The sequence below is a fragment of the Schistocerca serialis genome, chromosome 2 (genome assembly GCF_023864345.2).
Source record: "Schistocerca serialis cubense isolate TAMUIC-IGC-003099 chromosome 2, iqSchSeri2.2, whole genome shotgun sequence".
Lineage (NCBI taxonomy): Eukaryota > Metazoa > Arthropoda > Insecta > Orthoptera > Acrididae > Schistocerca > Schistocerca serialis.
This window is the reverse complement of record NC_064639.1, coordinates 99,110,735-99,137,946: the sequence shown is the minus strand read 5'-3', so window position 1 is coordinate 99,137,946 and position 27,212 is coordinate 99,110,735. Positions and strand designations below refer to the sequence as shown.

The window sequence follows — 27,212 nt, the reverse complement described above, 5'->3', positions numbered from 1 at the left end:
ATCGTCTGTAGTAATTACATAAACCGACATATTGCTGAAATTGTTTAGTGGTCTGTGGTACTGGAAAACCATGCACAGCCGACGTTAGACGAGGATCCGTTCTTACCCCATCCTGACTGATAATATGCCCAAGATAAGTCACTTGCGTCTGACCAAACTGACATTTCTCGACATTAATCTAAGATTTGCCGCTTTGAGCCTACTAAATACTTCGTTCAGTCGTTTCATATGCTCTTCTATATTACGGGAAAAAGTAACAATATCATCGAGGTATTTCATAGCAATCTTCGGTTGCAGTCCCCGAAGCACACCATCTAACAGATGCTGGAACGTAGCAGGACCGTTTTTCAACCCAAATGTCATTCTGTGATACTGAAAGTGACCAAGGCTTGTTGTAAAGGCTGTCTTCAGTCTATCCTCGGGGCTTATTTCTATCTGATGTTACCCACTCTTTAGATCTAGTGTTGAAAAATATTCACACCGACCTAGAGTGTCTAGTGTTTCCGTGATGTTCGGTATTGGATACGCATCTGTTACAGTTTGTGGGTTAAAAAAACTATAGTCTCAATGAAACCTATACTTTTTAGTACTGTCCAATGACTTCTTAGGAACTACCACTATGTTGGCAGACCATGGGCTTTCACTGTTCTCTATAATACCGTCCCTTAGCTGTTGATTAATAAATTCTTCTACTAGTGGTTGTAGGTGTTTCGCTATCCTGATGATTTTCTATAGACCGGCAGACTATCGCTAGTCGGTATACGGTGCTATGTAATAGGAGTTGCTGGTAATGGACCTTCTGAATTAAACAAATCTAAATTAATAACAAAGATTCCATAGCTTTCCGATCACCATTCTCCAAATGATGAATCTTATCACGTAGTACAGACGTTATAATCACCTTGGATTCACCTATATCCTCATCGTCGAGTATTTCCAAACTTGCTACCACTAAACCCTTTGGGAGATCCACTTCATCTGCCCCAAAATTATCTACACTGACCAGGATCATCAGCTTCCCATTTATATCCATTACACGCGCAACGCTCCTCCTAATAAAACAATGCATTTCATCCAATGCTTCATTGCTCTGCAGTGGCTACACCACACATAGTCTCTGCTGTGGTACATCGGTACCTGCTTACAACCAAACTAACTTCCCTGTACCCGAAGGCACTTTGGCATGCGTAATCACCTTTAATGCCCTTGTACGCGGTTCAGTTGGTGACATCTTAGCAACGGATGCACCTCGCGATTTAGAAACATTTACAGCTGTTGTACCCTTTGAAAACAAGTCTCCACTAAGTTCAATTGTATGTTGTGAAAGACTAATTTTGGCGTGGTGTTTATCGAGGAAGTCCAATCCGAGAATCACAGAATACCCTTGTTCCACAGTTGGCAACACATCCATTTGTTCTACGAACTCTACAGTTCCAATCTTAAAAACAAGCAGTGTTGTACCCAATGATTGCAACTCATTATTCCCTACGCCATGTAATCTATACCTAGGAGTACCTAAGCTTCTCCTACCCACGAGATCTAGACTAGCAACAGATACATGTGCCCCTGTATCAATCAAAAACTTACATCTGTTATTTCTTACGCATCAAGCAACAATCCATCTCTGTACTTCTGTTAACCAGGAATGTCTTCCGACAGACAAAACACTTCCGTTCCCGTTTAACGCTTTTTCCTGTTTATTCCCGTTACCATTCTGCTTACTACGAGACTCATTCGCCTTGTGACCATAGTGTTTACAAGCATAGCACTGCGACTGTCTGCATTGAGCCTTCACATGACCTTTCCTCCCACAACGGTAACAATTCCTCTCAGACACAAAGATGCTTTTATCATTGGGTATCCTTGCTGCAGATGCGTTGCAATACGCAGTGCTGCAGCTAAATCCCCAGGATTGTCCATCCTAACCCTAAGAGAAAATTCTGCAGGAATTCCCCTGAGGAATTCATCGAGGGTTCTGTTTTCTACCTCTTGTAGTAATACACGATCCGCATCAGGATTACCCGATAATTCATAGGTCTATGAATTAATTTTCCGTATCCTATCTGAAAAAGACTCCACTGTCTCATTGACCTTCTGTGTCAAATTAGCGCACTTCTCCCTAAAAAATCTTGCACTATTCTGCTTATGATATCTTTGTCGTAACCCATCTACCAATTCTTCAAAACGTGCTCGCTTAACTAAGTGTCTCATGGTACATCACGAACGTCTTGGCTTCCCCTGCAAGTCGCAAATATGCCACACGTAACGTAGTTACGTCCGACCATTGCTCATTGCAGCTGTTGCCAAAACATCATTAATGAACGCTGTGACATCGTCTGTTGTTTTACCCGAGAAAGGCGTGATCAGTTTAGCTACTGAAGGATATATTGCAAGGTCGGACAATGCTACTGACTTGCACTCACTTGAACCCATTTGCGACTTCTTGCGCCGAACACAAGGTCTCCATTTGCGTCATTAATTCTACATGACGTAACTTATGCTGTGCATTCTCTTCTAACAATTTTGAGACTTGCTCCGTCAGAGCAGCTATACTCACTTCAGTACTAACGGATCTTGTTTCCGGCATGATTTGTGCAAATTACCAGCAACTTACTCTATACTGAATTTACTCCTCAGAACAGTAACAACACTAGCTACTCAACTCCTTTGTCACGGTTGAGCACTACACACAAGAAGACAAACAAGACTCACTATGCACAACTAAACAAAATTAATCCTTCCGCCTTGTTATTGCCCAGCGACACACACTACAATTGTGCGCTGTGTGACCAAACCGTCTACAAATTGAACATTCTCCTGGTACAAACTTCGTGCATGGCTCCTCATGCCCCGTTAAATTACACACAGTACATCTGACTGGTACCAAGTACGTTTTCCAACTGTTTCCTTTAAAGTCAGATAAATCTGCTGTTTCCGCAGGTCTTACAAAGTGCACTCCCAACAAAGAATGTGCATCCATAGTTATTAACAAAAATAGCCTCGTGCACTTACCACAAGGCTGCGTAGAGTCAACAGTTCTGACCGCAACTCTGTGGTGTCAGTCCTGCAGTGGCGGTGTCGACGACTCCAGATACCAGATCAGCAGGCCAGTGCTGTAGTGGACGGTTCGAACACTTCTCATACCAAATCCGTAGGCGGTGGGCATGAGGACTTCAGACACCAAATCTGTAGGCGCCCTGGCGGTCCCAGTCGCCTATGGGGACTGGAAGCCGAGCAGTGACCTCCCCAGTTAACAGGATGCTAGGAAGTGACTGTGGACACATCGGCGGCGGACAGCAGGCCGCTGCATGTAGGAGGCTCCGGGTTGGAGTCCCGGCGCTGTCGGCACGAGAGACGTTTTTGTAGTGCAGAGTGTACTCTATTCCACTCCGTCTTCTTCCCTGCTCCTCCTGGTGGCTTGTCCGTGGTGGACGGGCGGAATTGGCTGCAATCCCCCAGCGTCGTCGGCTCACCTGGTTGTGACGGTGGATGCACAGGGCCTAGGCCCCGCACGATCTCGACGACGGCTCACTCATGTGGTCAGCATTGGTGGCGAGCGAGTCTGCCACGATGTCTGCTAATCCTGGGTTGATGATTGACAGCGGCAGCAGAGAGGACCAGAGCTGGTACTGTCCCCTCACGTCTGCTGCTGGATGGCCCGCCCTTACTGCAATATCTCCGTAATAAAGATTAACATGTCGATCATTGCGCTGAGCGCTACACAGTGTCCCAGCACACGTCTAACTGCAAGCCTAACTATGATTGCCCTGTTGCTATCATAGGTGCCGTATTTAAAGGAAGCATGAGCGACGTCCTGACGTCATGCTCGTTTGTAATGAAAGGATTCGTTCCACTTAGACTGCTGATTTATCTGTCGTACTCGGCGCTTAGGTGTTCTTGTGACAGAGTTACATGTTGTTACGGCATACTTATGCAAAGCTATGAAATGCAGTACAGCTGACGCTATACCTCTGTCATATACTCTATGAAAGTCTCCGTCTAACACAAACCCGCGTGCTAAGAAATTCTCTCTCGCCTGTTGTGTGTAACCAGGCCACTGCCCCTGTGAAACGACACATTCCGATACATGTGCAATCCTCTTACCTCTTGGTTAACCTACTGCCTCTGGCTCTCGGCACAGGCAACAAAACTTTGACAATATTCCACGTTTCCAACTCTTTACTATTCTGCGACACTACAGTTCTAAAGGAGGATGGAGAATTGAGGTTTGTGTACATTCAATTACAAGGTTAAAATACTGTGATATCCTTAATAATGAGGTATTATATACTGCAAAGGATCTTTTCAGTGGAGAAATCTAGGGCCATTTATTTTACAAGATGACAGTGCTAACAGTCACAGTCTCAGGGTTGTTCAGGTGTGTTGCACAGAGCTGTCTATTGAGAAGTTATGGTAGCTCCCAAATTCTCCGGACATGAACCCTACCAAGAATCTGTGGGCAATTATGTCTCAGAAACTAACTAAATATTGCTGTACGAGTGGCACAGAGGTAGAATTGAGACAATTGAGAAAACTGTTCATATCTGATGCTATGAAACTGAACGTGGTACATGTGAAAAATTTAAGTCAAAGAGAGATCCAGCTCAAGTCCATAAAAAGAAATAAGGTGGAAACACATTTTAATTTTGACATAATATGTTTTGTAAAACTTATTTTCACTTAAAAAATATCAGTAAACTAATAACATACAACTTCTTTGTAGTTTCTTTAACATACATTAAGTAAAATTTGTAAGTGGGGATATTATTTTGGATCGTACTGTAGAACGATGAAGGTTATATTATCAGTGCACAGTTTCATTGAACATGTTGTGCAAATGCCTTTTATTCCTCAGATTAGAGTGTTTCAATACATGTTAACTCTACAGTGCATAAGCTACATAAAACTGTATGTGACAGTGCTACCAGTTTATTTAATTTCAACTCCCTACAGGGAGTAGAAATGTAAATCTAGCATCAGAAAAATTCTGATCCTAAAAGATGATAATTAGCATTTTTTGTATTATGAATAACAAAATATTTTTAAGTTAGTGACAAGTACAGATCTCACTTTGCTATAGAAGATGTGTTTGAAGTAAGATGATAGACAATGTGTAAGTGCAAGTGTTTAACTTCAAAATTTTTCCAGAATAATTTTCTTTTCATTTCCTTTCCCAGTTCTTAAACACATTAACAACCTCAGGAAAAAAGTTAAATTAATACAGTGAATGAACAGTGGAGAGAAGTCCTGGAAAAAGATTATGTACAGTTCCTGGATTTAACTTTGAAAAAACTCCATATGGTGTGTGTGTAAAAACTGAAGTGCCAAAGAAACTGGTATAGGTGCGCATATTCAAATACAGAGATATATGAACAGGCAAAATACGGCTCTGCAGTCAGCAACACCTTTATAAGACAACAAATGTCTGGCGCAGTTGTTAAATTGGTTACTGCTGCTATAACGGCAGGTTATCAAGATTTAAGTGAGTCTGAACGTGGTTTTAAAGTCGGTGCATGAGTGATGGGTTACACTATCTCTGGGGTAGCGATGAAGTGGGCGTTTTTCCCCTACGTCCATTTCACAAGTGTACCGTGTATATCAGGAATCTGGTAAAATATCAAATCTCCAACATCGCTCCGGCCGGAGAAAGACCCTGCAAGAACGGGACCACCAATGACTAAAGAGAATCGTTCAACATGACAGAAGTGCATTGCTGCAGATTTCAATGCTGGGCCATCATCAAGTGTCAACGTGTGAACCATTCACCGAAACATCATTGGTATGGGCTCTTGGAGCTGGAGGCCCACTCCTGTACCCCTGATGACTGCATGACACAAAGCTCAACGCCTTGCCTGGGCCCGTCAATGCTGACATTGGACTGTTGATGACTGGAAACATGTTGGTCGGACGAGTCTCGTTTGAAAGTGTATTGTGCGGATGGATGTGTATGGGTATGGAGACAACCTCACGAATCCATGGACCCTAGATGTCAGCAGGGAACTCTTAAAGCTGGTGGACGTTCTGTAACGGTGTGGGGCGTGTGCACTTGGAGTGATATGGTACCCCTCATACATCTAGCTACAACTCTGGCAGGTGACACATATGTCAGCATACTGTCTGATCATCTGTATCCATTCACGTCCATTGTGCATTCCGACTCACTTGGGTAATTCCAGCAGGACAATGCGACACCCCACGCATCCAGAATTGCTACAGAGTGGCTGCAGCAACACTCTTCTGCATTTAAATGCTTTTTCTGGCTACCAGACTCGCCAGACATGAACATTATTCAGCATGTCTTGGATGCCTTGCAACGTGCTGTTCAGAAGAGGTCTCCACTGCCCCATACTCTTACAGATTTATGGACAGCCCTGCAGGATTCATGGTGTCAGTTCCCTCCAGCACTACTTCAGACATTAGTCGAGTCCATGCCATGTTGTGGTGTACGAGTTTCTTTGGCTCTTCAGTTTGTATTAATTTGCAGAAGCCTCCATGTTAAACTGTGTATGAAAGGCAAAGAGATTGTTGTGAACACACTTACAAAGACGGTTAAGTGTTAAGTGAAGTTGAAAATGTGCTGAAGTTATGTAGAGACTTAATTAGTATCAGAGTGATTTACACATGCCAGATGCTCACTCCTTGGAAGATTAACAACCCCAGAGAGTAAGAAAAGGTTTGTTTCATTCCTGAAGGCACAAACTGCATTGTCTCATCAGTCCATGGCTAGTCTTAAATTTGATCCAAAACATTGATTCTCTGTTCCATTTTGTTTTCTATTTCTCCACATCCTTACAAGCTTTTACAATAATTAGGTTTTTTCATTTTACCTCATCCCAATTTATTAAGGAAGCTTAGCTAGAATGTACATGAGAAGCCACGTAATCTAAATTTCTTGTCACCTGAAGGATGAAGTTTCATGTCTGGAACCATATGTACTGTTCATGACCTTTATGCTAGATGAGATTCACATCAAGCCGTATGTAGATTGTAAAGGAAGAAATATTACTATGTGCTTTGGATACTGCTAATATAGCAAAAAGTGCACATGTATTCGTGATTCAGAGCATACTTTCTGTTGTGGGTGGGGGTATAGATTGATGAAAATCTTGCTGCTGCTGAAGAAGACTAATAAGGGTCCTGGTATGATGGATGCATGGATTCTACGGCAGCACACACCCAATGACAGTGATGCAGAATAGTGAAAAGTGAAAATATTACTTGACATCGGTAACGCAGTTACAGCAATTTTAGAATGCGAGTTTAACCTCTCTGTCTCGTGTTGACAACAGTTCCATGAAGGCAAATTAAATAATGTTTTCTGAACTAAAGTTGGAAGAAAACTGATCTTCTGTCTTTATGTACTATTTGAAGAACAGTTCCGAACCAATAGTACTCTGTTTAAATCTCTAGGCATGCAGTCTCTGTCCATGCATGATAATTCTATTCACTATTCTCTTTCTGGTGAGGACTAACCACTATCTACCTATCGGCCACTGTTTATATCTCACTCGACGACTTGAAGACGTGACGAACACTCTGCAGGAACTCCCTAGCAAGACTTGGACTGACTTACAACTTGCAACTGACAATGTATGCGTGTACACAGTTGCTTAAGCACGCGTCTCTCTGCCTGGTGATGCTGCTGCTCCAGACGGTGTGATTATCGCAGGCAGTGTGAATGGTTTGAATGCAACATTGTTTCTGCTGTGGATAGACGTTCATGGTACTCCTGGTACCAACTGTCGCTAACTCTTTTTGTGTAGTATCTCAGTACACCACACTTTCTTCTTTTAGGTAAAGCTATACATCTATTGCCTGTGAAGAAACTGAATGGAGAAAACTTGAGCAATGTATTAAGGACATTAGTAGTAGATATAGAAGCTATTGGCTTTCAATTTTTTTTTTATTTGTTGCAGGTAATAATGCTATCAACAGATGATCTGTCACACGTTTTGCAAAGTCACAACACTATCCCGTGTGTGTGTGTGTGTGTGTGTGTGTGTGTGTTTAGCAGTCCTTTTGCTGTGCCTGTCTGCGACTCACCATCACCACTGTATGGTGAGAGGCAATCTATCCTTTTCATAATATTGTCATTATTCCACCCTGGATCTTACAGCACATTATGGATTTCAGATGGATATTATTTTTCAAACGTGAATGAGAATTTCAATTTTTAATTTTGCAAAAAGTGCATCTTCAAAATGTTTTCAAAACATTACACACAACACTTCACATAATTGTTAACTAATTCTCCAAGTATGGGTTCACATCTTTATAAAATTTCAAAAATACATATTTCACTAAAGAATGATACTTTTGTAAAATTAAGTGGAAATATACATAAGTTACCAATAATGAATTTGCACTTTTTCATAAATTTATTTTTAGTCTATTTAAAATGTAACTCATGACTGTAACGGGTGATTATTTTATTAGAACTATTAAAAACATGTTTTTTTTAAATACAATTGTACTCTGATAGCTACAATTATAAAAAGTTTTTAGTGTATGTAATTAGTGCAAGTCAAACAATGGAAAATCCTGGATGGAATGTAACAATATTATGAGGAGGAAAGTTGTTACTCACCATGTAGTGGAGCTGCTGGGTCGCAGATAGGCATAACGAAAAGACTCTCACAATTATAGCCAACAACACACACACACACACACACACACACACACACACACACACACAGTTGCCTGAGACTGCAGTCACGTGTGTGTGTGTGTGTGTGTGTGTGTGTGTGTGTGTGTGTGTGTGTGTGTGTGTGTGTGTTGATGAAGGCCTTAACGGTCGAAAGTTGTAACTGTGAGAGTCTTTTTGTTGTGCCTAAGTGTGACTCAGCATCTCTGTTATATGGTGAGTAGCAACTTTCCTTCTCATAATACTATTGGGATAGTACGCCTAATTCTTTACTCCAGCTATTCTTGATAGAAAATGCTAAGCTCAGTATGCTGACCAATGGAGAATTGGCCTCTTATAAACGTTGTGCTGTTCATCTGAACAAGACAGTGCCAGAGCAAAAGCACCACAGGCGGCACTGAGGATGAAGATATTGACTTTGCCTTGGCCAATTGCCAGCCGAGTAAAATCCGCCAATGACTGGATGACAATGGACAGAAGCCTACTCAGAAGATAGAAGAGCAGCTCTCGCCCACTTGGTTATAGATCAACATCTAGGACTGAATTAGACAGGAAACATCATTTAGTGAACTCTTAGAAGTGAACATACAGTTGTTGTAAATTGCTTTTGCTATGTACTGTGGAGTTTAGCTACGATTATTTGCAATTAGCCATTGAGGGCTTTTTTTGTGTTATATTACAAGCAGTGTTGTAGACTTCATTATTTGACAAGTAACAAACATAACTAAACCCTTTAACTAATTTGTGTGACTTTGTTACTAATTTGTTACAATGGTGTACAAACTTTGTTCTCCTGACCCTGCAGCATAGCTGTGTAATAGTAACAGGGAGAAATTGTCTTGGTGGTGTACTGCACCGGAAGCTATTTCACAAACTCTGCCTCCACAGCAGTAGTGACGAGGCCTTTACAAAATTGATGACGAGTGTTTACAAAACATTGTCTGTCAAAAGTGCTGAGCAACCCAGCATCAATTCACTGCATGATGGAAAACTGTAATTCTTGTCCAGGAAGCAATCGAATAAAAATTACACTACAAAATGCATTTGATGATATTATTGTTGAAAATATTACTTTTTGACAGTGGATTCCAGAAGACACATGTAACTTAGAAACAATGCAGAAGACTTTGTTGGAGTTTATTGAATTATTTTCTGAAAAATTGACTACACCAATACTTCATGATTTTCTAGATAGCCAGCAAAGATCTTTTGTAAATGAAGTCAACGAAAACTTGAATGAGGGGGAATATGTTGTTATATGTGACTTCTCTGTGAATTACACTTTCATTATCCTAGATTAGGCTCAGAGTTATCATTGGTCAAGTGATCATGGAACAGTGCGCTCCTCTGTAGTGTATTAAAAAGGAGAGGAAAAAAAAACATAGCATTTGAGCTATGTCATACTTTCTAACTGGCTAAAACAGAACACCATAGCAGTCAAATGTTTTTAAAAAAAGTTAATTCAGTTCTTAAAACATGAATTTTTTACTGACATACAGAAGGCACACTTCTTTGTGGATAACTGTGCAGCCCAGTACAAGAATAAATAGAATTTTCTAAACTTATGTTTCCAAAACGATCTTGGCATGGAAACAGAATGGCATTTTTTTGCCTCTGCTCATGGAAAAGGGACTTGCAATCGTGCCGGTGGCACTGTTGAGAGATTAGCAACACAAGCAAGTCTGCAGTGACTGTTTGATAACCAAATTCTTAACTCCACAACAACCTTTTGCTTGGGCAGTTAAAAATATTCCATCTGTACACTTTGAATTTTCAACACAAGAAGAGTACATTGAAACTGAAAGATTTCTGAAAGAGCACTTTAGTCAGTCTGTTAACATCAAAGGGACGCAGAAGTTACATGCCTTTATAATGACAGCATCAAAAATACTGGTAAAGGCTTTTTGTGATACAATGGAATCTACTGATGCAGCTAGTCACAAAATCTGCAAAAAATGGCTTTGAGAGATATTCATGGATACATTACTGCCATATCTACAACAAGAAATTGTGACCATCTTATCTTTTATTAAAAGACAAAAGTCTTGTTGCAGTTAATATTACCTTCCTTCATCAAACTGACAACCACTGTCTTACGCATATCCTACAAAACCTGATATTCTATGGGTATCTGTAAATGTTCTTTGTAAAGCAAACCCAGTAACACCAACAGGTAGAATATATCAGATTCCTGGGAATGATGTTGTAAAAGCAAATAAAGCGTTTAAAAATAAGTGAAAGCTTACAATACATACTGCTTACACCAGATTTCGCAAGTGAGGTATCGGATGTATATTTCCATTTAAATCAATGTATTCTACAAAAGAGTCATTTTTTTTTTTTTTAGTGAACTATTTTTGAAACTTTATAAAGGTGTGAACCTATGACAGTTCCATTTTCATACTTGAGAATCAGTCAACAATAATATGAAGTTCTGTACTTTTTCAAAAAAATTTGGAGATGCACTTTCTGAAAAATTTAAAATTTCATTTAAATTTGAAAAACAATTTTCATGTCAAACCCATATTGCGTTGTATATCATAATGAAGCTCGTGAAAAGTACTGCAAAATGATGCTTGTCCCATCACTTTTAGATTAACTAAGATAGTTGCTAGACTAGTTCGAAATTATGGCAATGTGGCATTTTTCTGGCAATTTTTGACATCTTCAAGTAGCCATATGTGAGAAAGTATTTTAATAAAATTGGGTATTTTTTAAATCTGTATGCAGGTTACTTCTGTGTTAAGTTCAATCTAAATGTGACATGGGGAATAAAATCATGTGTTAACTAGACACTGAATGGCTCATCACAGAGTTGTTATCAAGCCTTGTATTCTCAAAGGTGTCAATAATGCTCCATAATTACTATTTACCTTAACTCCCCAATACACATCAATGTTCTCCCACTATGCCTTATATTGGTTCGCCCAGTTATCCTAGGTGGATTTCCTGCTATTACGTCCCTTGTACTCAAGTGACCTGGAGCAGTATAATGAAGCTGTCATGCTAACGACCATCTCGCATCTGCGGAACTCCAGCACCTTCCTATGCTGCGTTCAGACAGTGAATCAAATGCAAAAAACCATACAATACTGTTGTGGCACTGATATACGTTGCACTTTATCACTGTTCTACCACAGTTTTCATCTGCCTTCTTAGAAAACAGAATCAGAAGATGTGCAGTGCACAAATAGGAAAGCTCTACACACATCCAAAGCAGTATGCAGAAATCAAACCACATATCTAAAAACTGTAAACCCTTGGAGAACTCCTGAATTCCTGATTCATATATCAACACCATTTACAACAAACTACACCTACAATCAGCTACTATCTGGACTGACTTATACTTCCCTGGGATCCACAGCCTTCCATTCTCAACCTCACACTGTTCCGGCGTTGCCTGGTGAAATCCCTTTGTCTAGGTATACCCAACACACCAAACTATAAGATTTAGTGCAAGGGGCCATATGATCCTATTGATTGCGCTGTGTACATGGAAGAAGTTTCACTGGATCACCTCTTGTGTAGGGTCCTGTGGTCAGCACGAAAGAGCTACAGATCATGTTTGAACACACTTTATTTAACTAAATCGCCTTCTTGATACACACTAATTTCCAAACTCAAGAACAACAGGAAACACAATAATTCTTGTGGTGGCAAAAGCCAGATAAAAGTTACAAGACAATGAAAAGAAATAACAACAACCAAAATGCTACACTACACAGTTCCAAAGCGGCATTATGCCTAACAAGATACAAATTTCTACAGAAGACTACGGCGAGTGACTACCAGGCTAGAGCCGGTATAGGTATTGGCCGGAGCTGTCCCAATTGTAGGTACACTCTGCCGGTCTGACTCTGCTGGCATGCTTATAACACTGATTCTGCAGAGTGCTACACTTAGTCACATTAGTTCCAATTGGTGGATCTTTGACACATGGCTTTTCATGAAGTAGTGCTGTGTTTATGGAGAAGGTCCGTTGATGTTCACATTCACTGGCGATGTTTTGATATGAGCTCTTGAAGGAAGGTCGGCAGCCTACCTTGCTTGTCTGTTGTGCGGACCCTCGTAACTGATAAGGGGCCGTTGCGACATTTCTCCCCCTGGAAAAATAATGCACAGCACCACAAACGTCCACAGGAGTGGGGGTGTGCTGGTCGACGTCCATAGGTTTGTGGATGTGGCGCCAGAGCAGGGGCAGCTGGCAGTGGAGGCAGAGGCTGAGGCAGAAGCGGAAGTTCCATCACAGGGCGGCCATCGACAGGCACTGGCATCTCCCAGCTCCCCAGGGGTGTCATGGTCCACCAGATGGGGGCAGAGCTGGTTGAGGTGCCGGAACCATCGGCCCACCAGAGAGATGCCATCGCCAAGCTGCAGAGTTTGGTGACGACGGCAGGTGCCAAGTGCACCTGTGGATGAAAGAAGATCTGCGCCCAGACCTCCTGCCCACCCTGGAAGGAAAGTGCTGGAGTGTGGGCTGGAGGGAGAGGAGTCTTGGGGACAAGAACAGATAAGGGAGAGCAGAATGGTCGACCGTGGAGTATCTCTGGTGGACTTTTACTGGCATGCGGGGTGGAGCAGTATGTGGCCAAAAAAAGTAGCACAGCCTCCTCCAGCGGGCGATGGCACAGCAGCTTATCCAGCTGGGTCCTGAATGTCCAAACAAAATGTTCTGCCTGGCGGTCTGACACAGGGTGAGATGGGGCGGTGTGGATGAGGGAAATCCCATTTGCAGCACTGAATTGCTTAAACTTGGTTGAAGTAAACTGTGGACCGTTATCCATAACAATCATTTTGGGTTGGTTGGTTTAAAAGTGGGAGAAGAGACCAAACTACGAGGTCATCAGTCCCTTGTTCCTAATAAAATAATGTCACAAGTGTGAAAATAAAATGGACGAAACACATAACACAAAACGGAAAGAGAGGAAAAGCCACAAGGACGAAGGGAAGGCAATGAACGCTAAAAGGAACAAAAGAGGACAAGAAAACAACAGAGAGACACTAGAAACAGAAGAGAGTAAAACATGAAAGCAGATTACAATTGCTGGCCAACCACGAGAATAAAAAGGGAAAGCCAGCCACTCTGTAACACATTAAAACTTCCACTCTGAAAGCACTAGGGTGGAGGACACAGAGGACAAATGACATGCGCTAAAATCTACATAGAAGTATAAAACCCACTCTCATGGATAAAACGTAAAACTAAAGCTGCTGTGGAGGAATTGTTGCCCAACACCAAAGGCAGGGTGCTGGGAAAGTTAAAAGTCTGCTGCAGAGCGGCTAAAAGTGGGCAGTCAAGCAAGAGGCGGATGACTGTCATTTGGGAGCCACAGCGACACTGAGGTGGGTCCTCAGGACGGAGTAGGTAACCATGAGTTAGCCATGTATGGCCAATGCGGAGCTGGTAGAGGACAACTGATTCGCTGCAAAAGGCCTGCATGGAAGACTCCCGCACATTCACAGTCTCCTTAATGGCATGCAGTTTGTTGTGCGTACTGTTATGCCATTCCATCTCCCAAAGCCAGAAAACCCTGCGGTGTAAGACAGAACGCAGATCAGCTTCGGAGATGCCTATCTCTAGAAGTAGTTTCCACATCGCCTGTTTGGCCAGCCTGTCGGCAAGTTCGTTGCCAGGGATTCCGACATGTCCTGGGGTCCACACAAACACCATGGAATGGACACTACCAGAGGGCGGCGAGTGTAGCACTGGTTGATAGCTTGTAGGCTGCTCAAGGAGTCAGGAGAAATGACTCGCGGATGTACTCAAGAGCATGAGATTTGGCTGCCAGCTCTGCAGTGAAAACACTGCAGCCAACTGGCAAGGAGTGCTGCTCAGTAAGTCCTCCATGAACATATGTGAAGCCTACGTGACCATCAGCCATTGAGCCGTCAGTGTGAACCACTTCAGAGCCCCAGAACATGTCAAGAATTGAGAGGAAGTGACAGCGGAGAGCAGTGGGGTAACGGAGTCCTTAGGGCCATGCAAAAGGTCCATATGAAATTGCGGCTGAGGCGTACGCCATGGAGGCATATATGAACGGTCCACAAGTAGAGGTGGTAAAGGGAAGGACTCCAGTTCGGAGAGAAAGGACCACACGCGAACCGCAACTGTTAGCCCCCATCTGGGTTGCAATGCGACCAGAAACTATGCCAGAAATAATAAGAAACAGGAATGAGGACAAACTTGAGGAACAAATGCTACAAGAACCACATGCATTCATAAAACACACACGCTGCTTCTCACTTGAGAAAGTGTCATCATAGATTGATGCCTTATGATGTTGCTCACCGGTTTCCAGCACAATTTCTGATGCCAGAATGCCTGGGTTGCTGACCACTACGTAGTCATCCAATGACAGCAGGAAGGCCACCTGACCATCAGGATGTTGAACGCAGGTGATCTTGGAGAGGGAGAGAGAGAGAGAGAGAGAGAGAGAGAGAGAGAGAGAGAGAGAGAGTAAAGGTGGGTCTGTGGAGTCAGCAAGACCAGAGAATGCTCTCAGACCATAAACAGCTTTCTTGACTACACATTCTATACATCGGAGTCTGTGAGTGTCTGCAGTCGGGAACCACTATGGTGGTAGACTGCAATGTCGGCCACGTTGGCAGCAGAATGCGATGTCGGCAGTGGTGATGGCAGCTGGTCGGAGCAGACTTGCTGAGTGGGTAGTGTCATCTCAGCTGGTGTGGACTAGCAGCCAGTACGTGTACTGACAGTGGTGACCCAGACCTGGTGTGACCTGTGACCTCCTGAGACAATGGAGGGCTAGGGCCCCACTGGTGTGGAGCACCTCCACAGGAACGAATGTTGTTCCATAACTGAGAGCACGAGGCTGGCAGGAAGTAGCATACCTGTGGCACATCTTGTAGATGGTGCACTTGGAGGAGGCAACTGGCACCGAGGCCCCATCAGTGCTCTGGCTGAAGTCCGAACTGAAGCGGAGGCATAGCGCGATGGTGTTGGTGATCACATCAGAAGCCTGTACTGATGTCAGCACAGGACAGGCCTCAATCCAGCTGATGAGAAGCTCATCCACAGTGCAAGTAATCTCAGCTGGGCTGGAGGCCCAGATACACTCGGCCGGGCGACGTTATTGTGATAGGAAAATTCCACTCGACGTCATGTCCATGTTGCTGCAGGTGTTGCACGTGGATCCAGCTTGTCTGGCGCAGGGCAGCTTGAGGAACACAGGATGCTGAGGTAGAAGTACTCCAGTGCCTACCACTGGATTTTCTTCTCCAGAAGTTCACTTGTGGGCACATTCAAGCCAATACCGCAACATCTGGAATAGAATTGCAGTAGCATGGAATGAAGTAGCTGTAACTATCACCCACATTCAAACCGACACTATGCCCTTGCCAGGCTAGAGACAACATCACTGTCAGAGATGTCAACTCTGTGTACTAAATTTTGCACCTTATCAGAGATGTCAACTCTGTGTACTAAATTTTGCACCCTATACAACACGAGTCTCCTACAAGTTGAATCATGTATGCTTCCTACTCTACTGCAAATGCGAAATAACTAAACCATATTTATTCCTGGTGTTGTTGAAGACTGCATTGCCACTGATTCTGTACGAACATTTACCTGTGCTGCTGACGGACGGCACGTAACATGAGAGAAGCTCAAAGGCAAGCTGAGCTTGTGTCAACTGGTATAAGAAATGTTCAAAAATATGACTGAAGAAATAGAAAATTCATATACAACTCCGTAATAGGAGATAAACATAGCATACATTTGTTAGAGCTAGCCATTAAGCAGTGATAAACTGTTGACGTGTTCCAACGTGACCTGAAAAGTGGTTTCTGCGTGTAGCATTTGCAAGATGATGGTGGCTTGTTTCATTAGTAACACTGGACATGTCATGAGCATTACTTTACAGATTCAAAGGATATTTAATACAAATGGTACAAAACACTTAGTTTGAGACAAGTCATTGATGAAATCTGGATAAACAACAAAAAACGTCACACTGGTCTTCATCGTGACAATGCCAGCTGTCACACAGCACATCAAGAACTTAAGTATTTGATGCAGAAAAACATTGATTTCGTTCTATTTGCCAATATTCATCTGATTTATCACCTAATGAAAAAGAAAACACATGTGGACAGCAGTCGTTATCACATCACATAGTTGTTAAATCTTTCCAAAAGGATATTTCTCAGGTATGAACATCAAAGTAGGAAAAATGTTTCCAGGATTGATTCAAACAAATTGAAAAGTGTATACATTTTAAAGGCAAATAATTTGAGAAACAAAAATAATTTATTTTGTCAAAGTTTGTAAGATGGTTCTCTTCATGTGCGTTCCTTCACACTCTCCTTACAGGGAGCACCCTGCTTACAAGAAGACATCATGAACCACTCTGCCCCCTCTGATTTTCTTCAGAAGTGTAGGATCTGAAGGTCAGTGCCCTTACATCAATTTGCTAAAACAGTACAGCACAACTCTCAAAGAAACTCAGATAAAAATTGCCTTTGGTAATTAGAAGATTTACAACCACAGTTACGTTCAAAAATGTTTCGAGTTTATTTACGCAACTGCCAATAGCTGAGTGGATAGCACAAAAGCCCTGTAATTGTAAGGTCATCAGTTCAAACTTTATCAATGGCAGCTTTTTAAAAAATTCTATTCGTATTTCATATTTACTAACAGATGGAAATTTTAACTAACAAAGTTTAATCTTTTTTAGTGTATCTGTCTTATGACAGGTTTCACCTGGAACTCCTCCATTGTGTCCTGTTCTGAGCATCTTCTTTCGTCCATTTGTTGGTTCCTTCTCTTCTAATGTCATCCATCATTCCAATTCTCTTCCTACCTCTTCCTCTCATTCCTTCCACTTTTCCCTTAGTAATTATACGTGCAAACAATTCCTATATAGTATATGTCCCAGCCAAGGTTTTTTCTTATCTCTGATCACTTCTAATAATCTTCTTTCTTCCCCTATTTTCTTCACTACTTCTTCACTCTTAGGTCTGTCAGTCCACTTCACCCTAAGCATTCTTTTTATTTATTCGTTTATTTATTTACACGTCAAGTTCCATAGGACCAAATTGAGCAGCAAATCTCCAAGGTCATGGAACGTGTCAGTACATCAAATTACAACATCATAGTAATAACAGATAAAAATAAACGTTTATGAACCCGCTTCTTCTCCATAGCCACATTGCATAACTTTCTGAATATCTTTCTCGTTTTTGTGATTTATTTTAGTTTACTGATGCTCAACGATAAGATTATCAGTGCCTTGACACATATTAAAAGAAATGAATGTGTATAAAATTCCTAAAATTGTTGTACACAGTGAGAATGAAATCTACAATATGACACTCGTAAATTCACTCCCACCCCACTCGCATTGACCCACACAATCAACCAACCTATCAGACACTGAGACAACAAAGAATGGCTGAATGGTGCTACACCAGGATTTAAACACAAGCAAAATGACAGAGGAGCTAAAACAACAGCACAGGGAAATGTGACCAGCTGCCGCTTACAAATAACATGGCTGAGCCAACAACCCTGTTAAAAAATCAGGACCATCTGCCTAAAATCTTAGGAAACATGTTGGGCAATTCATAAAACTTTAAAACTCTAAACACAATCTTTTGCAAGTCACTTAAAACAGAGGGCATGTCTGCCAGAAAATCTGTCGCTGCCCTCCAATCTGTAAAACACAGTCTAATAAAATGACTGATCTATACACTACAAGCACCATACATTGGAGTGTCCTCTCGCTGGAGCAAGAAGCCATTCATTGCAGGGCTGTGGCCCATATGAAGATGAGTAAGGAGGACCTCATCCTGTCTATGTGGCTGGAAGGAGGTACGCCACGACCACGTTGTGGGTTTTACTAGATGCAGGTTATTGTCTGTCACTTCCAGCCACTCATTCTCCCACTGACGTATGATTCTGTACAACAACAGTGACATGATAGCATGCTGGAGGGATGGAACACTGAACTAACTGAGAATCATGACATGCCTCCTTGGCTGCTACATCTACCCTTCCGTTCCCCATAATACTCATGTGCCCTGGCATACAGAAATGCCTCCTTCCTCAGCCATTGTAGTTGGAGGAAGGCATCCTGGATATTCTGGAATGTTTCATATGCTGGGTACTAGCACTGTAAAGTGTGAAGGGCACTTGGAGAATCGTGTCAGACAAGGAATTTAGTACTCTAAGTGCATCTCATCTGCTCCATCATCCGCAAGATCACATATTTCCGCATCAAAGACACGAACAGGGAAAACAACAGAGCAACTAATGGAGTCCCATGTTTTGAACCATATGTAAAGACAGCTGTAGAGATGTGATTGGTTAAAATGCCATTAAATGACATATTAAAAACATATGCAGGAGTGCAATCTCTCATGTACTGCACTAAATCTAGAATTACTATGGGCCTCTGCTGTAGCCAGAGTGGCAGGTGGTTAAAACCCTGGATTTGGGGTTGTACTCACTCCACACCAAATTACTCCAGCACACACCACACATGGATCCTGAACAGCCTTGCTACTCATGGACAATTGGAAAAAATGTGTTCCCATAGGCAGATGAGCAACCCTTTGGTATGCACGTGAATATGGAACTGCAAGGAACTTATACATCCCTGATGCACCATGAGAAGCTGCTACCAGAGGGAGAGTGGCAGTTCCCCAGCCTCAGCACAGAGACTGGGTATGGGGCTAGTCCTATAAGCATGCACAGCAAGCTGAATTCCTCATGGTGAATAAGTCATATGATCTTCAGATAAGGTGATCTTTCTGATGTGTACACTGTGCGCCCACAGCCTAGTCACAAATCCACAAAAGCCCTATAAAACTGGAGCAGATGCACCCAGACATATGGCTAAGGCACTTTATGATACTCAGTGCCTTTTGGGTTTTTGCTTTCATGTGTCTCAGATGTGGCAATCACGACAATTTGGAGTAAAAAATGAGGCCCCAAAACCCCACTGAGTCTTCAAAACAGAGAATGGTATCCCTCATAATAAGACGAGAACAAATTAAAACCACAGGGGTGAACGCGCGTGTATGTACATGTACGCGTTCACGCGCGCGCAAACACACACACACACACACACACACACACACACACACACACTAATCTGCAGAAAAGAAAGAACCCTTCTTTGCAGCCCCCTCCTCTAATCTTTGCACACTAAGCTTCCACTGACGAGTTGCTGTTGCAATACTGGAGGAGGAACAGAAAACCGCAAAATCATCCACAAATAAGGGGCATTGTACAGGACTCCTTACTGTACAAGTGATATTGTTTATGGCTATGACAAAAAGGGTAACACTTAAAAACACTGCCCTGAAGGACACCATTCCCTTGTTCAAAACAATCTGACAGCATATCACTGACTCGGGACCAAAAAAATGGCAAAAGTAAAGATTGTACGAAGATGGGGAGGTGGCCATGAAAGCCCCACAGACATAGTTGCTCTAGAATACTGTGTCTCCAAGAAGTTTCGCACACATTAATGATGTCAAAGAACATATAGAGACTGTGGTGCTTTCGTACGAAAACCTGCTGAACAGCTGCCTCCAGCAGGGTCAGGTTGTTGGCAGTGAGCCAAAATCTCTGGAATCCACACTGAGAACAGCTAAGGAATTGCCTGGTCTCCAACAACCAGACTAGATGACAGTTAACCACTTCCTCCACAGTGTGTCTGACACAGCCCATTAATGCGATACTCCCTAACTAGTGGGACATGTGCAATCCTTTACTTATTTGAGGAGAGGGATCAAAATTGCATTACATGCCTACATGGAACACAGCACATGATGCATGGCCTATGAATAAGCTAGTACTGTAAGACATCCAAATATGGGCTTCTAAATGAGATCATATTTCTCATAACTGTAGCTACTACTTCCACTTCATATGAAGTTGTTAACTGTCCCCTTCTGCTTCCTTAGCATCTTTACGTTCCAATAGCTATAATACATCATATTGTTAATAATAAATGTGCTGATATGGTGTAAGCCAACCATGATTTTCTAGCTTTTTTTAATTTTTATTTTTACTGAGATTGGGCCATGTGAGGACCACATTCCAATATTTGTTCTTCAGACCATTCTGAACCAGTCTTCTTAGCTACCCTGCCTTGGAATTTTCAGTTCTTTTTCCCAAAAGGCTTCTCTGTTGTTTATATTTTCGATTTTTATATTGTTTGTTTCTTTCTAAATACTTTTTTACTTTGTTGACCCAGCTTGTTGTGGACTCTTACCACACAAATATTTGAAAATTAATAAGATTAATCTACTGTCCTGCATTCAAAACAATGTTCAAAAATTATGAATCTTCTTTTTCTCATTACATTTGAAATATTTTCTATATTTTGGTATATCTCAGCATTACTTTGTAAAATCCAACCTTCTGCTGTGTTTTGGTGGTCTTAAAATTTTTCTTATAATTCAGCTTTCTAGTACTTCTAATTTATCTAAATTATAGTTTAATGCCAGACATTTGCTTGCATACTGTGTTGTAATGCCTTATTTTTGCATTTCTGATTAGACACTTTTTATTGTAGAAGTCTTTTGGTGATACCAAATGCTCTCCCCATTTTAAGCAACCATTCCTCAATTGCAGATTTTTCCAATGCATTTTCTTGGATTATCTCCCCTAGATATTTGAATTTTCTTACCTTCTCTCTTTGGCCAATACCTGGTTTCAGAAATTTTGGAGCAAATTTTGTTTTTTCTGCAGAAATTCTTAACCAGTCTGCTGGCTATTTCTTCTGGGAGATTTATTTGTGTTATAGCAGGTGGCACATTTTCAGAAAGTATAGCAAAATCATCTGCAAATGCAAGACATTTGGTTTCAAACTCTTCGCTTTCCTCTTCCTAAACTTATAGGTGAGATGTTGAGTTCAATAAATTTTTCGTTCCAAATTCTTACTATTTTCTCTAAAACACTAGTAAAAAGAATTGGGGATAGGCCGTTGCCTTGTCGTATACCTGTTTTTATTTTGAAAGGCTGTGAAATTTCTCCCATAAATTTTACTTTACAGACTATACCTGTAAGTATTTCACAGATTAGATTTGACAAATTCTCGAATTATTTTATCTATAGTTTCTCTGTCAACACAATCAAAAGCCTTTTTGATAACCACAGACATAACTACAATGTCCTTTGGATTAAGTAATCTGACTTGAGATTGAATATTTGCTCTGGGCATGACCTTTCTTTCATAAAACCACCTCAATATTCACCTAAATGACTGTCTAGTGTTGCTTCTATTCTGCTTAACAAAATCTTGGAAAATTCTTCATATGCTACTGGCAGTGAAGAGATTCCTCTGTTGTTGTTTACATCCTGTTTATTACATTTTCAGTGGAGTGGGTGTATCAAGGCAACTGTCCATTCCTCTGCAATTTTTTTTGTTTTCCAGATTTCTTCCTAGAGTAAATTTAGCTCCTTTGCTATATTTGGCAAGAACCACTTCAAAAGTTCAGCTATAATAGAATATTCTCCACTGGCTTTGTTATTTTCAAGGGTCTTAATTACTTCTTGAATTTATTCTATAGTTGGTGGTAAGTCATCTTCCAAATTTTCATTAATATTTGAGAATTCCAATTTATGATTTGGTCAATGACAGTTCAGAAGCAAATGAAAATATCTTGGTAGTATTTCACTATTTTCAGTATTGCTTAACCCAACTGTGCCATTTTCATTTTTGAAACAGACATTTGGAGTTTGGTAACCCTTTATTTGTTCCTAAAAGTTTGATAAAAGTCACAAATATTATTTTCTACAAAATTTTTGCCTATTTCCAAAAGTTTGTCATTTTCAAAGGTTCATTTGGTATTTCTGATTAACTCACCTGTTTCCTTTCTTTGTTGTTTAAATTGATCATAATCTTCAATTTTCTTTGAGCATTCCCATTTTTCCCACTTTTTAGTCCTCTCTACTATGGCTCCTTTTCATATTTCATTCCACAATATTTTTCTTTTATTTTTCTAGTTTTATTATAACAATGTACCAAAAGAAAAGGTCATGTAGTATAAATGTAATCTGTTACTAGTTCTAATGTACCATATGACGTATTTCTTGCTATATCAGTATTGTTTTATTTATAGGCTGACATGCATGCCTCATTAAAAGGCTTGACGTAATCTTTTATAGTCTGAATTAGATGCTGCAATTTCTAATATTACATGTGGTATGAAATATGATGTATGAGTTTTGTTCCACTGCTTTTAATAAGATAACACCTGTGAGAATAATGAACATAATATGCCAGTGAATATGGCACCAGTAGTTTACCTAATGTTATCAATGATCCACAGATAGCTTCCGAACATCTCTGGTTATACCATAACAGCTGCAGTTATAGTGTGAGATGGTATCTTTGTTTGTATCAGCTATAGGATGTAACCATGTACAATAGCATAATGTTTTTGTGCCACATATGCACAGAAGTAAGATGTATCCCTGTTGATATGTACCAGTGATATATTATAATGTAAAATGAAACAGGAAGCTTAAGATACATAAGTAACTTGGATTACAAAATACAGTTATTTGTGATAGCTTGTACACAATTAAGTACAAACCAGTCATATCTGAACATATTAAACATATTACAGGTGCCTGAAAATGACCAGTCACATAGATAATAAAAAATAATTCAATCTATCTAGACCATGTTTACATTCACAAAATAATATCCTTGTATTCACTTCTACGCCCTGTAACTGATATCAGGGCTTGTAAGGAAATGGTTTAAACTGGTTTATGTACCTAATACAAATGAAAAATTGTCTTGTGTTCTGATTCATGGATTGGGCAAAACAGAAAAATATTCAGCATCATTGATAAATGTGGAAAAGAGGTAAATATTTTAATGATTCCTTCCAGAACGAACAATATGATTCAGTCATTGGACGTATATACCGAGTGATGAAAAAGTCAGTATAAATTTGAAAACTTAATAAACCACGGAATAATGTAGATAGAGAGGTAAAAATTGACACACATGCTTGGAATGACATGAGGTTTTATTAGAAGGAAAAAAGTATTGCTAGACGCGTGAAAGATCTCTTGTGTGCGTCGTCTGGTGATGATCGTGTGCTCAGCCGCCACTTTCGTCATACTTGGCCTCCTAGGTCCCCAGACCTCAGTCCGTGTGATTATTGGCTTTGGGGCTACCAGAAGTCGCAAGTGTATCGTGATCAAGCGACATCTTTAGGGATGCTGAAAGACAACATCCAACGCCAATGCCTCACCATAACTCCGGACATGCTTTACAGTGCTGTTCACAACATTATTCCTCGACTACAGCTATTGTTGAGGAATGATTGTGGACATATTGAGCATTTCCTGTAAAGAACATCATCTTTGCTTTATCTTACTTTGTTATGCTAATTATTGCTATTCTGACCAGATGAAGCGCCATCCGTCGGACATTTTTGAACGTTTGTATTTTTGTGGTTCTAATAAAACCCCTTGTCATTCCAAGCATGTGTGTCAATTTGTACCCCTCTATCTACATTATTCTGTGATTTATTCAGTTTTCAAATTTATACTGACCTTTTGATCACCCGGTACATTCTGACTGTGGAAAAACTTCTTCAAACATGCTGCCAGCCCACCGCACCCTATCCAGTTCTCAACAGAGGTATCAATCAAATGCATTCACACTGCATGTGCAAAGTGCACTGGTACACCATCATGTAGGTACTACATATGCTTTCGCACATTGGGTAGAACATGTTCTAACAACTGTGGCAGAGTTTCTTGTAAAAAGGTTAAGTATCTGTTTGTGTCCAGTCACCAGGGAAATATGTATGCTGACCAGATTATTGCCTAAGAAGCTGGCCCAAATGTTGACAGCAAAGTGATCTTCGTGATCAGGAACAAAGGCAGCGTGCGGGTTTTCTCGTCCCCACACATGTTTATTGTGGCTGTTGAACACACTTTCTCATGTAAAGGATGTCCCATCCATAATAAGTACATGGTTCAGAAAGTCTTTTTGAATTGCACACACCACTGGAAGAATTCAATTCGCTGTAGGATCTGGGTTAAGGGCATGAACCTTCTGCAGGCTGCAGGACTGCACTTCATCTTCATGTCACACATGCCAAATTGTGGAATGGTTTACACCCATTTCCCATGCAACATGCTGTAAACTTATTGAGGGTGTGTTTTCCAGCAGTGCTAATACCTCAATTTCAAGTGCTGGTGTATGCACTGTGCATTGAGGACTTCAGGTCCTCCCACCGATAAAACAAAACGAATACACTGGGTTTTGAAGTAGGTCATAAATGCACTTGTGTCATCACGAGAACATGTCAGTGGAGAACATACCTCAAGTGAACCTGTCTAATAGGAACCTATGGATGGCAGTAAATGTGCATGGATCTGGCACTCAATGATTCGGAAACCACTGAACAGACAAATGATGGGCAGCACCAGCATTTCCATCCCCTGCCCCATAAGCACACTACATGTCTGTTCTTTCCTCCCAAGAATAGTGCTACATTTACTGTCCACTCCACACACTAACAAATGCAAGAGTGTCCATGTTTAAGGACAAACTGACACAGAGTGAACCAAACTCCGCCCTCTATGCAACACCAATCAAACAGGCATTTTCATAGCCAGAAGCAATGCGTTCACATCCCAGTAAGAGGTGGTAAACCCATAGTGTTGTCCCACCTGGAATATCCACAACTATGCCGACTACATTGTTTGAAAATAAAGATTATAAAACTTCAACCTGACATCTCTTTTACTTTGATGTTATAAATCTATTTAAATTGTTGCCCTGCAGATCTGCCACCGTGATGGCTCTGACATTTGTTGTGTGCCTACCCTCTCGGTGGCACGCGACGCTGTTCAATGGTGCCTAGTGCCATATGATAAGGGATGCCGACATGGGTTGCTATTTGAAATATGCTTGTTATGACTCTCTCTGTTAGCCCTCTCATTTTCTACATTCATTTCAGATACACGCTGCACATATACATGAGAAAGACTTGTGATATTTCTATCTAATTTCTGACAAATGTATCTTTCGACTACTATTTCACCATCTATGATTGAATTTGATAAAATAAATAAATAAATAAATAAATAAAAGTTTTCGAGAAATCTGGAAGCACCGTTGTACCATACCTTACCCCTAGAACTTTCATTAGAAGATTTTTTTTATCTGGTCCCATTTAAATGGTATTCATTCAGAAATGTTACACTCAGTTTTTCTCAAGTGGGTGTTTTACCCCATTAACGGCTGTATGGGCATGTATAAAAAAAAATGTGTGTGTCTTATTTTGCTCTAGATTACATCATATTCAAAGCCAATCAAAATCGAAGTGGATCCCTTGTGTATGTTTACTTGTCAGACAGTGCCAATTCCAGCTCCCACACAGATGAAGAGTAGTTATAAGACTTTGAATTGCTGAGCATGAAGTCCAATTTGGCCTTCTCTACAGTCACAGATACAGTCTGCCTCCTAAGATGACTTGAACTCTTTTGGATGGATAAGTCAGCCACATGATGGATCACTCGTGTAATGTAGTCCACCCATTCCTAGACATTGTTGTGGTGTTCAAACACAGCCAGATGGCTGAAAAGCATTCAGTTAGCCATGTTGACCATCAATTTTGGTGGCTTCTGTTCAGGCAATGCTCCATCCAGTAGGTGGATCCACAGTGGGAAGTAATCACTGGAATAAAGATCATCAGTTACTTTCCACTGGGCTGTCTGCAAGGGTAGGAGAGCAGAGAGGTCGATGGCTGAGGACGTTGCAACAGCAACTGAGAAATGAGTGGGACTGTCTGTAGTGAGGACACACAGCTCCTGAGACATCACGAAGTTCTCCGAAACTCCACCCCTAGGGCAAGTATAGTTCAAGTCCCATAATACATTATGGGCACTGAAATCATCCATTAGTAGAAAGGGGTGGGAGAGTTGTTCAGTAAAGCCCTTGAGAGCCTCAGAGTCTACCACATCCTGTGTAGGTGCGTACAGTGAGCAGATAGTGCTCTTCTGAGCCACATGCACTGCAGTGGCTACTGCTCATAGGTCAGTAACCAAGGAGAGAACAGTGGAGTGATGTGTGTTATTGACAACACAGCAACCCCTCGCTGGGCTCTGTACCCTGTCAGGTCAACCTTTTGGAGCAGTATATAGCTCCGTAGCACAGGGGTGTCAGTGGCTTTAAAATGTGTTTCTTGTAAACACATGCACAGGGGGCATGCCTGGGTCAGGAGTTTCAGTTCCTCCGTACGTGCCTTGTATATCATTTTGGCTTCATCATGTGGGATATGCTTTGTCATTTTTATCTCCTGGATCTTCTGTTTTTCAAGGAAGACATTGCAGTCCCTACTCTAGACAGGGTGATCCCCAAAGCAGTTAATACACTTTGGAGGAGACGAACAACCAACTCCTTCATGAGTGGTCTTGCCATATTTTCCACAGGTGACTTCTCCCTTACAACAAAGCGCTGTGTGCCAAAAGTGCAGGAATTTAAAACAGTGCATTGGACTGGGGTGAAAGAAATCTGCTTTAACATGCTCTGGAAGTTCTACGCTGTTGAAA

The 27,212-nt window shown here is 41.2% G+C and overlaps 1 protein-coding gene across 5 annotated transcripts in view; it reads right to left on the bottom strand.

Annotated features, from left to right (window-relative positions):
- LOC126456780 (fibronectin type 3 and ankyrin repeat domains protein 1-like) overlaps positions 1-27,212 on the bottom strand; it is a 75,917-nt gene that overhangs the window by 12,620 nt on the left and 36,085 nt on the right. For 3 of the 5 annotated variants that reach the window (XM_050092560.1, XM_050092561.1, XM_050092559.1), the window contains one exon: positions 12,207-15,930. The exons of 1 other annotated variant lie outside the window; for it this stretch is intronic. In XM_050092560.1, coding sequence (XP_049948517.1) covers positions 15,867-15,930 — 64 coding nt within the window. In that variant the 3' untranslated portion in view covers positions 12,207-15,866. Of the gene's footprint in view, positions 1-12,206; positions 15,931-27,212 lie in introns of those variants that run through there. One more of the 5 variants, XR_007585387.1, reaches the window with a different exon arrangement.